This window comes from Prosopis cineraria, unplaced genomic scaffold (genome assembly GCF_029017545.1).
Source record: "Prosopis cineraria cultivar Desert tree isolate PC_DT_omini unplaced genomic scaffold, ASM2901754v1 PC6, whole genome shotgun sequence".
Lineage (NCBI taxonomy): Eukaryota > Viridiplantae > Streptophyta > Magnoliopsida > Fabales > Fabaceae > Prosopis > Prosopis cineraria.
Genome location: NW_026555337.1, coordinates 1229040 through 1244897, shown reverse-complemented (window position 1 = coordinate 1244897; position 15858 = coordinate 1229040). Strand labels below are relative to the sequence as shown.

General features: G+C 34.8%; 3 protein-coding genes and 1 non-coding gene across 5 annotated transcripts; 1 reads left to right on the top strand and 3 right to left on the bottom strand.

Moving 5' to 3' along the window:
* Window positions 1–1467: 1467 nt before the first annotated feature.
* On the bottom strand, window positions 1468–4068 carry LOC129313121 (uncharacterized). Its single transcript, XM_054956027.1, has 2 exons — window positions 3582–4068; window positions 1468–2119 (listed from the first exon to the last, which is right to left on the bottom strand). The coding sequence occupies exons 1-2, from the start codon at window positions 3952–3954 to the stop codon at window positions 1587–1589; spliced, it is 906 nt and encodes a 301-aa protein (XP_054812002.1). The 5' UTR covers window positions 3955–4068; the 3' UTR covers window positions 1468–1586.
* An 825-nt stretch (window positions 4069–4893) lies between these two features.
* LOC129313123 (uncharacterized) lies at window positions 4894–5627 on the bottom strand. Its single transcript, XM_054956028.1, has one exon. It carries the CDS (start codon window positions 5610–5612, stop codon window positions 5241–5243), a length of 372 nt encoding a protein of 123 aa, XP_054812003.1. The 5' UTR covers window positions 5613–5627; the 3' UTR covers window positions 4894–5240.
* Window positions 5628–6416: 789 nt separating this feature from the next.
* LOC129313120 (uncharacterized) lies at window positions 6417–11882 on the bottom strand. Of its 2 annotated transcripts, none has more exons than XM_054956025.1 (15): window positions 11757–11882; window positions 11471–11558; window positions 11309–11355; window positions 11133–11222; window positions 11003–11056; window positions 10609–10686; window positions 10456–10524; window positions 10220–10375; window positions 10014–10140; window positions 9508–9545; window positions 9150–9239; window positions 7751–7855; window positions 7202–7351; window positions 6898–7007; window positions 6417–6808 (listed from the first exon to the last, which is right to left on the bottom strand). In XM_054956025.1, exons 1-15 carry the CDS (start codon window positions 11790–11792, stop codon window positions 6733–6735), a joined length of 1314 nt encoding a protein of 437 aa, XP_054812000.1. In that variant the 5' UTR covers window positions 11793–11882; the 3' UTR covers window positions 6417–6732. The 2 variants fall into 2 exon arrangements, with proteins under 2 accessions (XP_054812000.1, XP_054812001.1); XM_054956026.1 differs by having other exon boundaries at window positions 9508–9542.
* Window positions 11883–11920: 38 nt separating this feature from the next.
* Window positions 11921–11994, top strand: TRNAV-CAC (transfer RNA valine (anticodon CAC)). Its single transcript has one exon. It is a non-coding gene; the product is annotated as a tRNA-Val (tRNA).
* The last annotated feature ends 3864 nt before the right edge of the window (window positions 11995–15858 follow it).

The window sequence follows — 15858 nt, the reverse complement described above, 5'->3', positions numbered from 1 at the left end:
TGTGTATATTGATTTATTGTCATGTGAGTTTTGCATGCTTTTACCTTAATTCTTTTGTAGGTATTGATTAAGCACCTCTAATGTTCATTGTCATTGAAGAATTTATGTTCTACTCACTTTTTATTGTTGTTTTTTTTCTTGTACAAATTAAGGATCAACATAATGAAAACTGTTGTTAAGGGACTAAAGATAAATGGAGATGATTTTTGGATTAGAGGGTAACAACTATGACTAGAATGGAGAAGCAAGCTCATCTCTAAGCCCATCAAATTCCAAGATATTTGATCACTTTGTTGGAATGAGATTTTAAAAAAAAAAATAGTTCCAAAAGTAATTCAAGAAAATGGGAAAGAAAATGACATTAGACTTTTTTACTTCTACCATGAAAATGTTGCATTTACACTTAAAGGTGTTTGGCAAATAGTATCTAGATTCTTTTATTATCTTATTGTAATGAAATATAATTTATGTTGTTAAAGGATATGAAAACATGTTATTATTTGATGATAAATGAATTTATTGGTATTCAATTGTTGTTTTTCATACTTTAAGATGGTGTGATTAAGCTTTACATATAACAATAGTGACCATAAGAATATCCTTTGATATTTTTTATGAAAAATGAGTATATTTTCACAATAAACATTTGTATTTTTAGAATATTCATAGATATTTTCATGAAAAATAAAAAAAATTAAAATAATCATTTACATTTTTAAAATATCCATACTTGTTTTCATAAAAAATTAGTAAATTTTAAAAATAATTATTTACATTTTCAAAATATCCATATGTATTTTTAAAATATTCATAGATATTTTTATAAAAAATAAGTAAATTTTTAAAATAATCATTGACATTTTTAAAATATTCTGACATTTTCATAAAAAAAAAATCAAAATATTCATTTGTGAATTGTGATATTCAAATAAGTTTAAAAATTTTAAAATATTAAAAAATATTATCTAGATAAATAAAAGTTTCCTTACACGTAATTAAAATTTAAATATATATAGTAAAAGAATCGCTATATATGACTAAAAATTCTAACTTTTAATATTTTAAAATGTTTTAAGTTAATAATTTTTATAATATTAAAAATTATTATTTAAATAAATAAAATTTTTTATATATAAATGAAGTTTAAGTGTATATAATTTTTTTATTATTTTAAATTGATATATTAACACACAAAAATTTTATATTAAACGTTGACATAAAATTATTAATAATAAAAAATTTATAATATATTGAAGCGAAAAATCTTTTTTGAAATACTGACAACTAAAAATCTTGCTCAACTTTTACTTCCACTTCTCATCAATAAAGGCATTTTTGTCATTTTATCCTCAACAATTATTGCCAACCAAGAACCTCAATTCTAAATCTCTCCCAACTCATTTTCCGCAATTAATTTGATAGTTAAGTCTTTTATGGCAATTTTCCCTAGTAATTAGTCACACAAACTTAGCAACAATTACTTAAATAATTATAACAGTCTCAAAATTTGAAGAAAATACAATGCCGGTAGCAAAACTACATAGGCCATTCAAAGTATAGTTTTGAAGCGAAGGGCTACACAAAATTTAGTTCGTCCTCGGCGTGGCCCATTCAACTCTAAGGATCAGGTTGTCATAACCGTATCCATTCAGTTTGCTAATCGCTCGCTGGGCGTCTTCCCTGTTCACAAAGTTGACAAAGCCAAATCCTCTGCTAATGCCTGTCTTTTGATCAACAGCAACATAGACCCTGCTTACAGCACCAAAAGGGCGGAAAAGTTCAAGCAAGTCAGGCTCTCTCGTATCTTCAGAGAGATTGGTGACCCGTACAGAATTTTCATCATTCCTTCGTCGCATATCTGATCCAGTTCTCTCTGCACCTGCTCTTAGACCAGGAGGAACATATGCTCCCTTGGTTGGACCAGAAGCAGCAGTCGCAGCTTCTGAAGCAGCAGGCTTATCAATAAAAGATTCTATTGGCTGGGCAAGATCCTTGTATGGACACCTTGAAGTCCAATGGTCACCCTTCTTCCCACAAGTTCTACAAACCATGAGAACAGCACCCTTTTGGAATTGAGCCAACGGGTCTCCAGCAACCTTTGGTTCTTCTGGTTTGCTACCTGTTAACAATGGTATTGTTAGAGTTGATGGATCACAGCTCTATCAAGGCAGGATAACAATACAAACAATATGCAATAACCACACAGATTTCAATGTAACACCACTTCTCAAACGGATCAAATTCACACAAAATCAATATATCAGAAGCATAAATTCAAGACTAATAAAGTTCACACATATAGAATTGCATCCTTTTCTTTGAACCAAAAGAATGTAAAGCCCATGTCACGTATGGTCACTTGTACTTGCAGGTGCATCAAAATTTCTAGGGTCCCCATGGCTTTACATATCAGGTTATATGCTCACAGATACATTTTGTATGCACTTTAAAAAAATATCAATGCCAAGAAAGGCAGAAGCTAATGACAATAGGAGATCACAAGTGACATTGGGAATTCAAAGGGATTCCCAAATTTGCTTGATATTGAACTGTGAACTGAATCAAGCACACAAGCCATTTAAATAGAAGGAAGAGTCCTCTGAGAAGTTCCCGAGTTATGGGATAAAGTTAAAGGAAGTGCCATCTGAGCAGTTCCCAAGTTATGGGATAAAGTAAAGCTGTTGACGCACCTGTATTTAGCAATCTCCCCACAAACCTCCGAAACCCCAACACAAGCTAGGGAAAAATACATCAAATGATCCAAGCTAGAGATTGGCATGCTGAACAACACACGCAACTTACGTATAGTCATTAGTTTACCACTCAAAAGATCAAATGTCCAACTTCATAGCAATCAAATAAGGGATGGATGGTGAAGGATTGACCAAGCTACCAATTAATACAATGTACACAATTTTTTAGACTACAAGATTAGAGAAAACACCATTGCAAGGAGAACATACTCTCTAATTTTCTTCAATTTTTCCCAAGGATACCTGAATGAGGGAAGCTACTTTGATTGGAAATGTTTTTGTATGCTCTTTCTCCAATCCATTATTTACCAATCAAAAGAAACTCAAAATAAAGGATGTAAAAACTTGTACGCTTAAAGTTTTACAAGTATATTCTATATGACAAGAAGACTCAGAATCAGCAATATATTTTCTTATTGTCCAGCGAAATTCATCTAATGTTGATTAGAAAAGGGACTTTGAAAAAGGGGGAGGACATAACCAACTTAAAACTCACAATCAATCATGATTCTCTGTAAAAATATTATGTTCAGCAGGAGAGAAAATATGCTTAGTAATGTATTATAAGATGAGCTTACGATGTGTCAAGCACTTTACATTCCATTCTCTCGATCTCAGAGTATCGCTATTTCATGTCTCAATATGTAATTAGAAGCCAACGCATGGGCACACAAGCGTAATAAATGCCTTACAAAACAAAATGAAACTGATGCAGTGTCCCACCTTAATCCTCATCAAACAGAATTTGACGCAAAAAAGGAGAAAGGAAAGAGGAAAGGAAATAAATTTAATCACTAAACAACCAAGCATATGAAAGCAGAAACAAACCCGGAGCCCTAGGTCGCTCGAGGAGAATCTCTTCGGTGGACACCATAGTGAGCCTGCTGCCAACATCCTCGTGAACGGCATCGCCGAACTTAGCCCAGGATCGCCTCTCAACGGCCCGCTTACTGAGGCGAGCGTTAGCAAGCTTACGAGTACGAGTGGTAGTAGTGATCTTCACCTTATTCCCATCTTCGTTGAATTTGTACTCGATCACCTTCTTTATGCCGTTCTCGTCGGGGCCTATCACCTGTCGCGGCGGCAGCAAGAAATCAAGATCCTCGCCGTCGTCCTCATCTAGTTCGCCCCACCGTAGTTTCGCCGGTTGAGAAGGATTTTGGGCCGCCTGGACGGGACCTACCGTTTTCGGGAACGCCATGAACCTCCAACAGAACAGAAACGGGAGCGATGGGTGCTAGGGCTTGGAAATTGAAAATCACAATGCGTCTAGATCCTCCAGGTGGGAAAAATCACCGATGCTGTTGTGTTGATCGAGGCCGTTCAATTCATATGAGCTGTGATGCGGAACGTATTCCTAGGGCATGCCACGTGATGTATAACATTTTGGGCTTAACCCAAAGCCATAGATCGGGCCAGATAGAGGTTAGCCCGGAAGGTTTCATGCCATGAGTTTTTCTTTTTTTAAAAAAAGTAAATAAATTCAATTTTTTAAAAAATCATAATATAATTTCTCTTGTAGAGTAAATAAATTTTATTTATGTAATGTAGTTAATTATTTTAAATTATTTGCACGTTATGACACGAACTTAAATGAATTATTGAATTTTAATTTTTTATTGTGGTATAGTTTTATTATGTAAGCTTGTATTTTTATTTTTTATTTTTTATTTCGCTAGTGTGTGGCTTGCAAAATCAGCACATGTCTTCAAGTCCATAGAATTCAAAAAAGTCTTCGCCCTTCGTTTCTACACCCGTCCAGCCAGCAGTGCCAGGTCAACATCGAAAGGCATCGCAGTCATTGCCATGGAGAGTGGCATGCATGGCAATCGGCAAATTTAATTCGTAACTTGATTAGGTGTCACGGGACTGGTTTCTCAGATGCAGAGTTGATAGGGTTACACCTTTCGTGGATGAGATTGTCTGCAGCTCAATATCAAGAACATTATTTTGGATGCAGCAAGCAAGCAGTCGATAACATATCGAAGAAAAGCTTCTAATGGAAACTCTGATTCGGTAAGATCCTTGGGCCCCGTTCCTGCAAGTTCAAAATTCTGTTTTCCTCTGATTTTTTATCCTGTCCGTTCCAAATTGGAAGGAAAGATAACCAAATAGGATTCAGTGAGAAGAGAGGCGACAATAACAGCACCACAACAGATTATGAATATACAATGAACGAACAAACAAACAAACACCACACACACACACACACACAAACTCTGTCTCTACTGAATGTAATAATATCACAGAGCAGAAGCAACAGAAGGAAGACCATTAGAATGCAAAACTTTGTTGCTTTATGATATTCTGCTCCTCACTTATCAAACAAAACCGTGGGAATGGGATGCCGTCAGTGAATTCCTCGAAACCCCAGGCTGTCCACATTAAGGGGATTAATTAACAGAGACATATGACAACACGCCTCCCTTGATAGCAACGCGAAATAGAATAGCAGAATACCACCAGGAAAATAACATAATTTCACGATCACCCGCCACCATCACCACCACCATAGTCACCCCCGTGACCATGAGAACTGCCACCTTCATCCGCACTAATTGCTGACATGTGTGCTGCACTCACTCCAGCAGCAGTCACTCCGGCACCAGCAGTGCCATCGGTTGTGGTGGCTCCGGGAACGCTACCATCAGCATCGTCAACCGGAGTAGCAGAGGCGTGCCCTCTGCTTTTTCCCTTCTTCCGGGACTTGGGATGATGATCGGATGTTTTTTGCTCGGAAAGCTTCTCTGCATCTCCCAGCTCGTTTTCCTTACTCTTTTGGCTCCGGATTTGGATGCAGAAACAGATGTTTTTGCTTTTCATGATTGAAAATTCGAAAGGTCGCTGAACTACGCACATTGATGGGCTTGATTGCGCTCTGTTATAAAGGGTTAGTGAAGCTAGCATAGGCGGGGAAAAAAGAGGCATGATTGACGAGGTCCTATCCCATCATGTTTTATTCTGTCCTTTTCTTCTTTACTTTCTTTCTAAGTTAGGGGCACTAAGCATCATTGCTTGGTTGATAAGTATTCTCGTCGTTAATTATGGAATTTTACCATCGTCCCCCTCTAAGGGAGATGTTTCAGAACTTGAGCTTCACCGATTCTTTCCGAGGTTGGTCCAAAGTATTAAAGTGATTCCCCAGCCTTAAATCAAGTGCAAGTTTGGTTTGAATTTTCGAAAGGTTTAACCGGTACGGCCAAGAATAAAGAGAGCACAGACCCTGTGAATGATGCTTTCAAAATATTGAAATGGCCCATATAATTATAAATCAAAGGCATGAGCGTTGGCGGAGAGTTATGTATTGGGCAGAAATAGGTGGATGTTAATGATAGGCGACATGGTGTCTGTAACAGTTCGTTTTTATCGTTTTATGTTTTCACTGATAGGGTGTCGGCTAGATTTAGCCGTGAAAATTTGTGCTTTTTGAGATCGTATTTTATTGTAAGCCGCATTAATTTTTTTTTTCTGCCCCACATTATTTATAAATGAGTTAGTTTGCTTTTTGGCCGTGAAAATATTGTGCTTTTTCAATGCCATTTCAAAAGGAATTACTTGTAGTATTAATATTGTTATCACATACAAGTTGGATAATTTATTTTACAAGGGATTTTTTTTTTGGGGGGGGGGGCTGAGAAAGGGAGGTTGAGAGTTGAGACACTGTTGATTTTCATAATGTTTACCTTCTCGTTTAGGTAAATAGCGAGATATTCTGCTTGGATACCCGGAGTAATGTATTATAAAATGAGTCTTTGGACCAACAATGTGGTTAATACAAGATTATCGTCATTATGATCTTTAATAAACCTCGATGCTCTGATTCTTGTTCTTTACCCGTTAATGATGGTGCAGAAAAAATGCCATACGCTTTACTAGTACACGCCTACGACTCCAGAAGGGATAGTTCTCACGCGCGACTCCGCGTGACAAATGGTTCTCATCCCGAGTATCATTAACAAAAAAGGGGGGCTCCCGGCCATCATCGCACAGCTAGAGAACCATCTTGCTTCATTTTTATAAGACAACTTTCAATGTGGCGCAGCACCGGCTTATAGCTGCAATATTCATAGATCATATTTAAAAAAGATACACTCGGACAACAGAGAGTAAGCTTCAGTCATTGCCTGGGAAGAGAGGAACTTACAAGCGTGCAAGACCATCATATGCTTGTTTGACTTGTTCAAGTTGCACAGAAAGCCGCATGACTTGTGCGGATAGTGCCTCGGCTCTGCTCTGTTCTTTCACAAGTTGGCCCTTTCAAAGTAAAAAGGAAGGGGAGGGGGGTTAAAATTCCGTCAAAGCATAGAGAAGAGAACTGTAATCCAATAATAGCCCTTGGGGGAAAAAAGATTACTCTCGTAAGCTCAATAATTTATTTCTCCCGTTGTTGTGCTAGATAACATGAAACGTGGAGGAACAATGCGCCATGCGCCGCTTAAGCTACCAACCTTTAAGGACACCATTTCTGCTGTAGATGCTGAGGAAACAACCGCATGTGCCCCATCGCTAGATGAGTGAGGTAAGCCCCTAGCGTGTTCCATTCTCAATTTATCTAGAATCCCACGGAGCTCTTCATTTTGCTTAAGACACTCCTTCACCTAAAGGATTGCACGTAAGCACACAATCATTAATGAAAAAACGGAAAACTTCATAGTCTGGCACCATCAACGCCTTATAATACAGGTCATCACGGACTCAACACAGAACAGATGCCAGCATACAAAATGAAATACTTGGCACGAATGAAATCACTGATTATTATCTGATAACTATATAATTCTCTCCAAAAGAGAAAAGATGTGAAGGTGATGGTCTCCGGTTCAGAACCAAGTTTTTTCGTCAATTTTAGATAGCGAAGAGATGAACAGGCTCAGTGCCTATGGCCCGTAATTTTATTGAAAATAAAGACTTACAATAAAACTTGGTTAACAAAGATGATACCCTAAACCAGTAACCACACACCATATCTTGTCAAATGCCTGGCCATTGATTGTTACCTGATTTTCCCATCTCATTGCGGCACCAATCGCTTCTTCATAAGAACTTGAGATGTTAGAGTTTTCCTCAAAAAGCCTCTCTATTTCAGTAGATTGTGAGTCAATCTGCCAACATAACAAACCAGCTACCCCATCAGACTATTAATAAAGGGTTAAGGTGCAATTTTACTCTTAAACAATTCTCAGAGGAATAATGTTACTCTTAAACTATTCATCATAGTAATGTTACCCCTAAACTAATCAAATTGAAGCAATGTTGCCCATGCCGTTAAAACATCCGTTACGGTAGCTAGTGGGACCTACATTTTATGAGCTAAGGTACAATTTTACCCCTAAATTATTCTTAGAAGAGCAATGTTGCCCTCACGGTTTAAAAATCATAAAATTAAATAAAAATAAAATTATAATAATATTGAATAAAAGAATATTAAATGTATATATAAAAATAAAATTATAATCATGTTAAATAAAAATAATATTAAATGTATATATAAAATAAATATAAGAAAAAATATAAATTATAATTTTATAACTTGTCAAATATAAGTGGATCTTGATTAAATTAGAAATAAGTAAACTCAAAAGTACTTACATTTGCACCTATAACTATCGACATCTTTATAAAAAAAAAAAATCTCAAATCCTATTTTATACGTATGAATTGTTCGAAAAATAAAATTGGCTTTTAGTATGATCTAATTTTTAAGCTTTTTTTAATATTATATTTAAAACTATTCGGTTTTCTAAAAACCGCTCTGGTTCCCACTTCAACTTCAGTTTTCAACTTAATAGTCGCTTAACTCTTGTCTAATCTAACTCAATCATGAAGACAATTCGGTCCAAATCGAGTCATTAATGACAACTTCGCTCGATAATTATTGATACAAATGCAAATACTTTTAAGTCTACTCGTATCTAATTTAACCAAGATCCACTTATATTTGATAAGTTATAAAATCCTAATTTATAATATTATTAATTTATGACATTTTATTAATATACTATAAATTTTTTTCTTATATTTATTTTACATATATATTTAACATTATTTTTGTTTAATATTATTATAATTTTATTTTTATTTATTTTTATGATTTTTAAACTGTGAGGGCAACATTATTCCTCTAAAATTAGTTTAGGGGTAAAATTACACTTTAACTCATCAAAAGTGCGCCCCACTAGCTATAATAACAAACGTTTTAACGGCAAGGACAATATTGCTCCGATTTAATTAGTTTACGGACAACATTACTATGATGAATAGTTTAAAAGCAACATTACTCTTCCGAGAATAGTTTAGGGATAAAATTACACCTTAACCCATTAATAAAATCAAAACTACTTCATTGGATGGGATATACATGACAAAGTAGCTAATCTATGTCCACATAGAAAATACCTCCATTAAGAGCTTCTGCCTACTGCTTTCCAACCTCTCAACAGCTAAAGCCATATCATGCAGCTGATTCTCTAGTTTCAGCCTGTCTTCCTGAAATTAGAATATTCCAACAAAGAAAGATTAAGAACGGAACAATACAAATTTCCAATTCACTCATCATTTGATCAATATAAGAAAGAGATTAGATGAGCAGTACACAATAATTATGAGAAGGACGAGATTTAGATGAAGTTGCTTGGGTTAACGCTATGAGATTTCCAAGAAAACATATACAAATATTGACCATACGTAATCACCCCAAGAACAAGTCTCAAAATAAATTCAAGGTCACCACCTAGGACTTAAGAAGTTCACTAACCACGGAAAATTTCTTCTCCCCTACTTTTTCTGGGACTTCTGCATCGAAACAAACTAGGGTCAGCATCATCACACGGCATGCCAATTCAACAAGAAATGTTAAAGAGAGAAAAAGAGGAGATGATGACAGTGATGAATTCTTTAAGGAACTAGCAATCATGACTCTGATGAAGAATCTATGGAACTTATACAAGGAAAACGTGAATCTACATGATTCAGAGTTGGGGGGGGGGGGGGAGGAGATTGAGTCAAGCAAGTATTATATTTGGATTTCTTGACAAGAACAAGTCAACAAACTAGCATTTCCAACCCCCGCCCACACTTTTTCTTTCACAAAAACAACATAGTGGCAGTACCAAAGAATTGATCAGCAAAAGAACATAGTGTTTTGATCAATCTCTTCTGTAGCTTCTGAGGAAATTAAAATGCAGCAATGGCACAAAACACCCAAGAGCAGCCGCATGCTAAACAATTACATTAATGAAACAGCATCCACAGTTTTGTTACCTGCGGCTTTTCTAGAAATGGAGTTAAATTTCTCCTCCAGCTCCTGCTTTTCAGAGATCAGTGCTGCAATGCGGGCTTGCTCTATGGCTAGTTGTTGCTGTTCCTGCTGCCTCAACAGCGATTCTCGCTGAAGATTGGAAACACCATTAGAAAACCAAAAATAAACTAAAGAAAAAGGACCGAAGATGTCAATAACATAAATTAACCTGCCACTCTGATCTCAAAATTGCCAACTCATTTTCTAATCTTTGAATTTGTTCTGGAGGAATGCCAGGTAGTGAAATTGTACCACCCGTGCTAGTCATTGCTTGTTGCTGAATCAAGTTTAATTCTGCTCTCAGAGCAGCTGCATCTTCCTCTGCCTAGAACAAGATAAGCAATAAAATATTAAGAAGAAATGTCCAGCATTTCATAGTTCTTCAGGAAAGTAAGACTCCCATACACGATATTGTTCGTCTTCGGCTTCCTTTAAGTGTTTCTTCAGTGTACGAAGCTGGGCTGAAAGATCCTCCTGCAATATAGAATCATATGGAACATATTTAAAATTTAAAAAAAAGGAGGGAGGGGCAACAAAATATTTAGACATAAAAATTACCCGTGCAACAACTGCAGCATCTTTCTCCATTGCAACATCCTTGAGAGCTTTCCTTAGAGATGGCAAAGTGCTTTGCTCCTGTTGACCAAATAATTGGCTTTAGAACTAAAATACAGAATCAGTGAATGGCAGAATATCTGTACAACCAAAACACAGCATAAAAATTCAAACTACCAAGAACAGAGGCGACATCACAAATAAAGCATAACACAGTTTCTGATAATAATAGCAGGGCGACCAATGTGGCTTAGCTATTTTCCAAATCTACAGACTGGAGCTTGCAATGCAATCAATCAAACCAACTAAGCAGCATGGTAGGTTTGGGTTTAGGAGGTAATCTGCAGTATCATACATGCAAATCAAATAAAAAAATCATACAATGCTTTTGACTTACTAAGTCATTCAGCTGCTTTTGCATTGCACTGTAGTCAATTTCCATTGTTTGAAGCTGCAAAATGAGACGAATATATCACTAAACACGTTCGTCTTTTAGTGCAATTATAGTTGTAATTCAATAAGTTTACCTTTAAAGTTATTTTCTTGTTTTCTTCCTCCAAATCAAAGTTCTTTTTCTGCAGGTCTTTTAGTTGTGATAGTAAAGAACTAATATCCGTCTGTAAGCAATTGTTCAATATAGATTATTAAAGAGTAAGAAAGAAAGATGAGGAGATGAAGACATGTGAATAGAAATGTTTATTACATCGGAAAGTTTATTTGTGCTCTCCGACTTCTTCATTCCCGCAATTTCTAAGGACAAAAGGGAAAAGGAAAGCGATTTCATTCCACAAAATATACAATTGAATGGTAACAGATGCACATCGAAAGATAGACGTAAGAGATTCTTTTCCCCAACAACACAGACCAGCGGGGTTCGGGATTTTGCTCAGATCTTGTCCCGAAGAAGTTTTGCTTAATCTATCAGCTGCCCTTTTTTGACGAATCTCTTCCAACTGTAGGATTGGCATTCAATTCAATTAAAAGCGAACAATAAGCATAAATTGATATAGAAATCACCACGCTGAATCTGACAAGGTGAAAAATAAAAATTGATGATGACTTGAAAAAGACAGGACCAGTTTCCAGTATACCGAAGGCGATGCGTAAAAGAGCAGCGTGGATATCAAGAAAGACAAGGATGAACTATTTACCGTACGTCGACCCAGGGACGCATGACGTGCATCCATTATTTCAGATTTTCAGTCGTTCGATCTTCGTCCAGGCTCTCGCAGCAGCCCTGGTGGTTTTCTTTGTAAGGATGAAAAACAAAATGATTTCATAATAAAATAAATAATTGAGATCACATTTCGTCGTTGTCTGGGTGGTGTAGTTGGTTATCACGCTAGTCTCACACACTAGAGGTCCCCGGTTCGAACCCGGGCTCAGACAACTTATTTTGCAATCCGCCTGCTTGTGTATTCTTCCATCGTCAAAGCTTCTCCTCACTCAACCTCAATGACATTAGAATTATGTTTTTGAACAATACTAGTTTATTTTAAACATTAATTTTATCACTTAAAAAAATGTGCTATTGTTTTTCCCTTTTCTCGTCAATATGTCTCAAGCTATAGCACAAAAAATTAATAATTTCATCTCTAACCAATTGAAATTGAAGAAAGGTAATTGAATCAATAACTTAATATAAATTGACTAAAAAAATAACTTAATTTTAAAAAAATAAAATTTTCATTTTAGCTGTATAAAAAAATAAATTTGCATAGCATTTTTCATTGATAATTTATTTGAAAAGGGTAATATTGGAAAATTTTGACTAATACCCCATTAAGTGACTATCTCATAAAAAGTGCCTTCTGATAATAATTGAAAAGAGTATAGTAGAAAATGTTAAGTTTCAAGGATCAGATGTAACTTCCTAATTTTTAAGTTATAAATTAATCGTGCAAATTGAGGTTTCAATTGAGGATGTATAATTAGGGTTGATGTTATTTTGAGGTTTGATTTGGGGAATAAATTGTAATTAAGGTCAATCATGTATTTGGGTATCAAACTATGACTTAAAACAGGCCTAGAATGATATATTTGGGCTAAATGAAGTCTAAGATAGGTATTAGGTTGGACTGGACCTAAATAATTGGGCTTAAATAAAGTACTATGTTTCTGTTTTATATGTCACAATATATGATGTGTTTGTTGTGACACATGACCCAAAAATTCTATTAAGTGTTTGTTAGTTGAACAAATGTTAGAGGGAGAGAATTTTGAGTGTTTTTGGGTGATTTTTAGGGTTTTGGAGTTCTTAACCCTAAGGTGCATCTTTGAGGCTTAAATCACTCAAGATAACATTTCTAAACCTTCTATCATCTTTTGTTCTCTTCTTTAAAAGGGTTTAAATGATCCTTGAGGTAAGGGTTTTCATTTCTGATAATGACAGCCCTTAGGTCCAACTTAAATGAGTGTTTTGAGGATATATATATATATATATATAAGTGTTATTTAGATGATATTTAAGGTTGTTTAAGGTAATAGGATGATTAAATTTGAAACCCTAGAAATTGTTAGGTGATTTTAATGACAATTTAGATATGTAAGGGCTAAATAAGTTATGAGTGGGTATAATGATAATGATTATAAGTGTCTTAGGAGGTTTGAATGGTTGGGGACAGTTATGGATTAGTTAGACTAATTAAAATTTAGGATCAAGATGTGACTAGTATATTAACACTTTGATTATCCATTGTTAGCATGGTATTGATTATAATTAGTGTCACATTATTTGTAAATCATAATATTGGCACTGTTAGAGATGAAAAACCACTTGTTCTAGAAGCTCTATTTTCAAGGAGAAAAAGTAACCACTATTAATGTGTGATTCTATGTGTTTTGTGATTTGCTACGTGTGATTTTGATATGTTTGGAAAGCATATTTGGTGTTTGGAGAATTAATTGTTGATTGGGATACTATATATATATATACATACATATATTTATATATTGTTCAGTATAAAATCTTGTGTTCAAAAGCATGAAAAAGTGTTCAATTATGTTTTTTCTTGTTTAGATATATGTTAAATATGCATGACTCATCAAGTTTGAAATGTGTTAGGGATTTTGTTTGAAGGTTATTTACCACTTGGTATGCCCTTATTCAACCTAACAAGCGGTACTTAGCTTAAACTGACTTACCTTTAAGTAGATTTATTGGTTACAGGCATGATGTATGGAGTGATATAATGTGTAGTCAAGCATCTTGTTTAAATTATTGAATATTTTGTGTTTGGAAACATGTTTTAATATACCCACTTAGTAAACGTATAGTTAATTGCATCACATCTATCATCGTATATTAAATTTGATTATTGGGACCTTTGTGTCTCATCCTTGTGATTAATATTTTTATAAAAAAGAGTCCAATCGAAGAAGCATCGGGAGAGTAGTTGGTGTGTATGGACACTACTTGGCCTAGTAAGCCTTTATTTCCTTAAGTTGCCATGTAATTGCCAACCTTAAGGCATATGTCATGTAGTTGAGCATGTAACTCCTATATTTTTTATTAATCTCTTATTGAATGCCATAAAATGGGTTTTTGTGACATTCATGGCCTTATTTGGTTAGAATTAAATGAATTACAAAGTATTTGAAGTAGATAACTTTATTTATGCTCATTTATAATGTTTTTTCATATTAATCGTATTGGATAATTGTAATCAAACTATAAAGATTGCATGCAATGTAAATGAATGCTTGTGTTTAAGGTGTTGTATGACATGTTCTATGAGTGGTCAACTATAACATCCTCAAATTGAAGAACTTAAAATCTTGAGGATTTCATAGGGGTAAAATAAAGCATTTATTGAATTAATGGTGTTTCCAAACTACTAATAGGTTTGTTGGATCTTTGAACAACCTTACAAGCAGAATACGATTGAGTTTATGCTGACTGAGCTTAAAAGCAAGACTAAATTTTGAGTTAGCCTCACTGTGCCATCTGTCATGACCTATAGACCATACACTCAACAGACAAGACAAATTTCAATTAAATGTATCACCAGTGTAGCATGAAAATAGAGAGGAGGAGAAAGAAATGAGTGAAGGATGATCAAAAGAGAGCTTTGATTGTTAGGGCTTTAGTATTTGACTACTTTGGAGGTATTCTAAACTAGAGCATCCATTGGGTAAGTTTCATATTCTTCCCCCTCTGGCCTATTCAAATTTTTTAGGGTTTTAGATAAGTTTAGGTGTTGAATCCATCTCCCCTTGAGTAATGCTCGAACCTACTAAGTTCTTTGAATTTATAGGAAGTTAATTAAAGCTTCTATATTCAAGTTTGATGATTATATGGTGATTTGAAGCTTTGAGCTAAGGTTTGGACAAATCCTAGACTTAAAATGGAGGATAGGAAGTAATATGGGTATTAATTTAATATTGTATAAGCTTATAGATGTTAAATAAAGTTGATGGATTGTTCTTAGAGTGTTGGTTGGCCTAATGATGAATTTTGGAAAGTGAAGGCAATCTATCTTAACTTAAAAGTGTATTTATAAGAGTTGTGATTTGATGATTAGTATTTAATCTTGCAGAAAAATTATGGTGCGGACATTTTTGAGCTAGTGGAAGCTAAGGGAGTAGATAACTGTGTAACATCCCAATTTAAATTTTAATAGTTAATTTGGGTTAATAGAAATTTAAAAAAAAATAATTTAGAATTATATCCTAAGTTAGATTTAATAATCATCTCCTACTAATTTGCTTACCTCTAAATATTTTTTTAAAATTTCTATTAACCCAAACTAACTATTAAAATTTAAATTGGGATGTTACAATTCTCCCCTCCTTTTAAAAATTTTGTCCTCAAAATTTGAAGTTAGTAACTATTAACTACTTATTTAATCAAAAAGATGAGGATAATCACGTCGCATACTGTCCTCAGTCTCCCACGTAGCATCACCTGAAGTTGTGCCCTTCCAGATTACTTTAACCAATCTAATGGTCTTGTTTCTTAATTGCTTGTCCTTATAATCCACAATCTCTTTCGGTTCAGCTCTGAATGTTAAATTCTCCCTGAGTTCAATCTCCTCGAGTTCAATTATATGGGAAGGATCTGGTTGATACTTCTTCAGTTGTGATACATAGAATACATTATGTATACCAGCAATTTGGGGTGGTAATGCTACTTGATACGCTACTGGTGCAACTCGTTTTAAGATCTCAAAAGGCCCCATAAACCTTGGTGTCAACTTCTTAGCCTTAATAACTCTTCTAACACCAGTTACCGGAGAAATTTGCAAAAATACA

Bases quoted from the DNA above. Each gene is read 5' to 3' on its own strand.
- LOC129313123 (XM_054956028.1), bottom strand. From the start codon at position 5,612: ATGTGCGTAGTTCAGCGACCTTTCGAATTTTCAATCATGAAAAGCAAA.
- LOC129313120 (XM_054956025.1), bottom strand. From the start codon at position 11,792: ATGGATGCACGTCATGCGTCCCTGGGTCGACGTACG. The intron at 10,525-10,608 runs GTAATTTTTATG...TCTATATTGCAG, and splicing joins ATGCTGCAGTTGTTGCACGG to GAGGATCTTTCAGCCCAGCT. The intron at 7,856-9,149 runs GTATTTTCTATG...TTATGTTGGCAG, and splicing joins GGCAGAAGCTCTTAATGGAG to ATTGACTCACAATCTACTGA.
- LOC129313121 (XM_054956027.1), bottom strand. From the start codon at position 3,954: ATGGCGTTCCCGAAAACGGTAGGTCCCGTCCAGGCGGCCCAAAATCCT. The intron at 2,120-3,581 runs GTTTGTTTCTGC...CATTGTTAACAG, and splicing joins CGAGCGACCTAGGGCTCCGG to GTAGCAAACCAGAAGAACCA.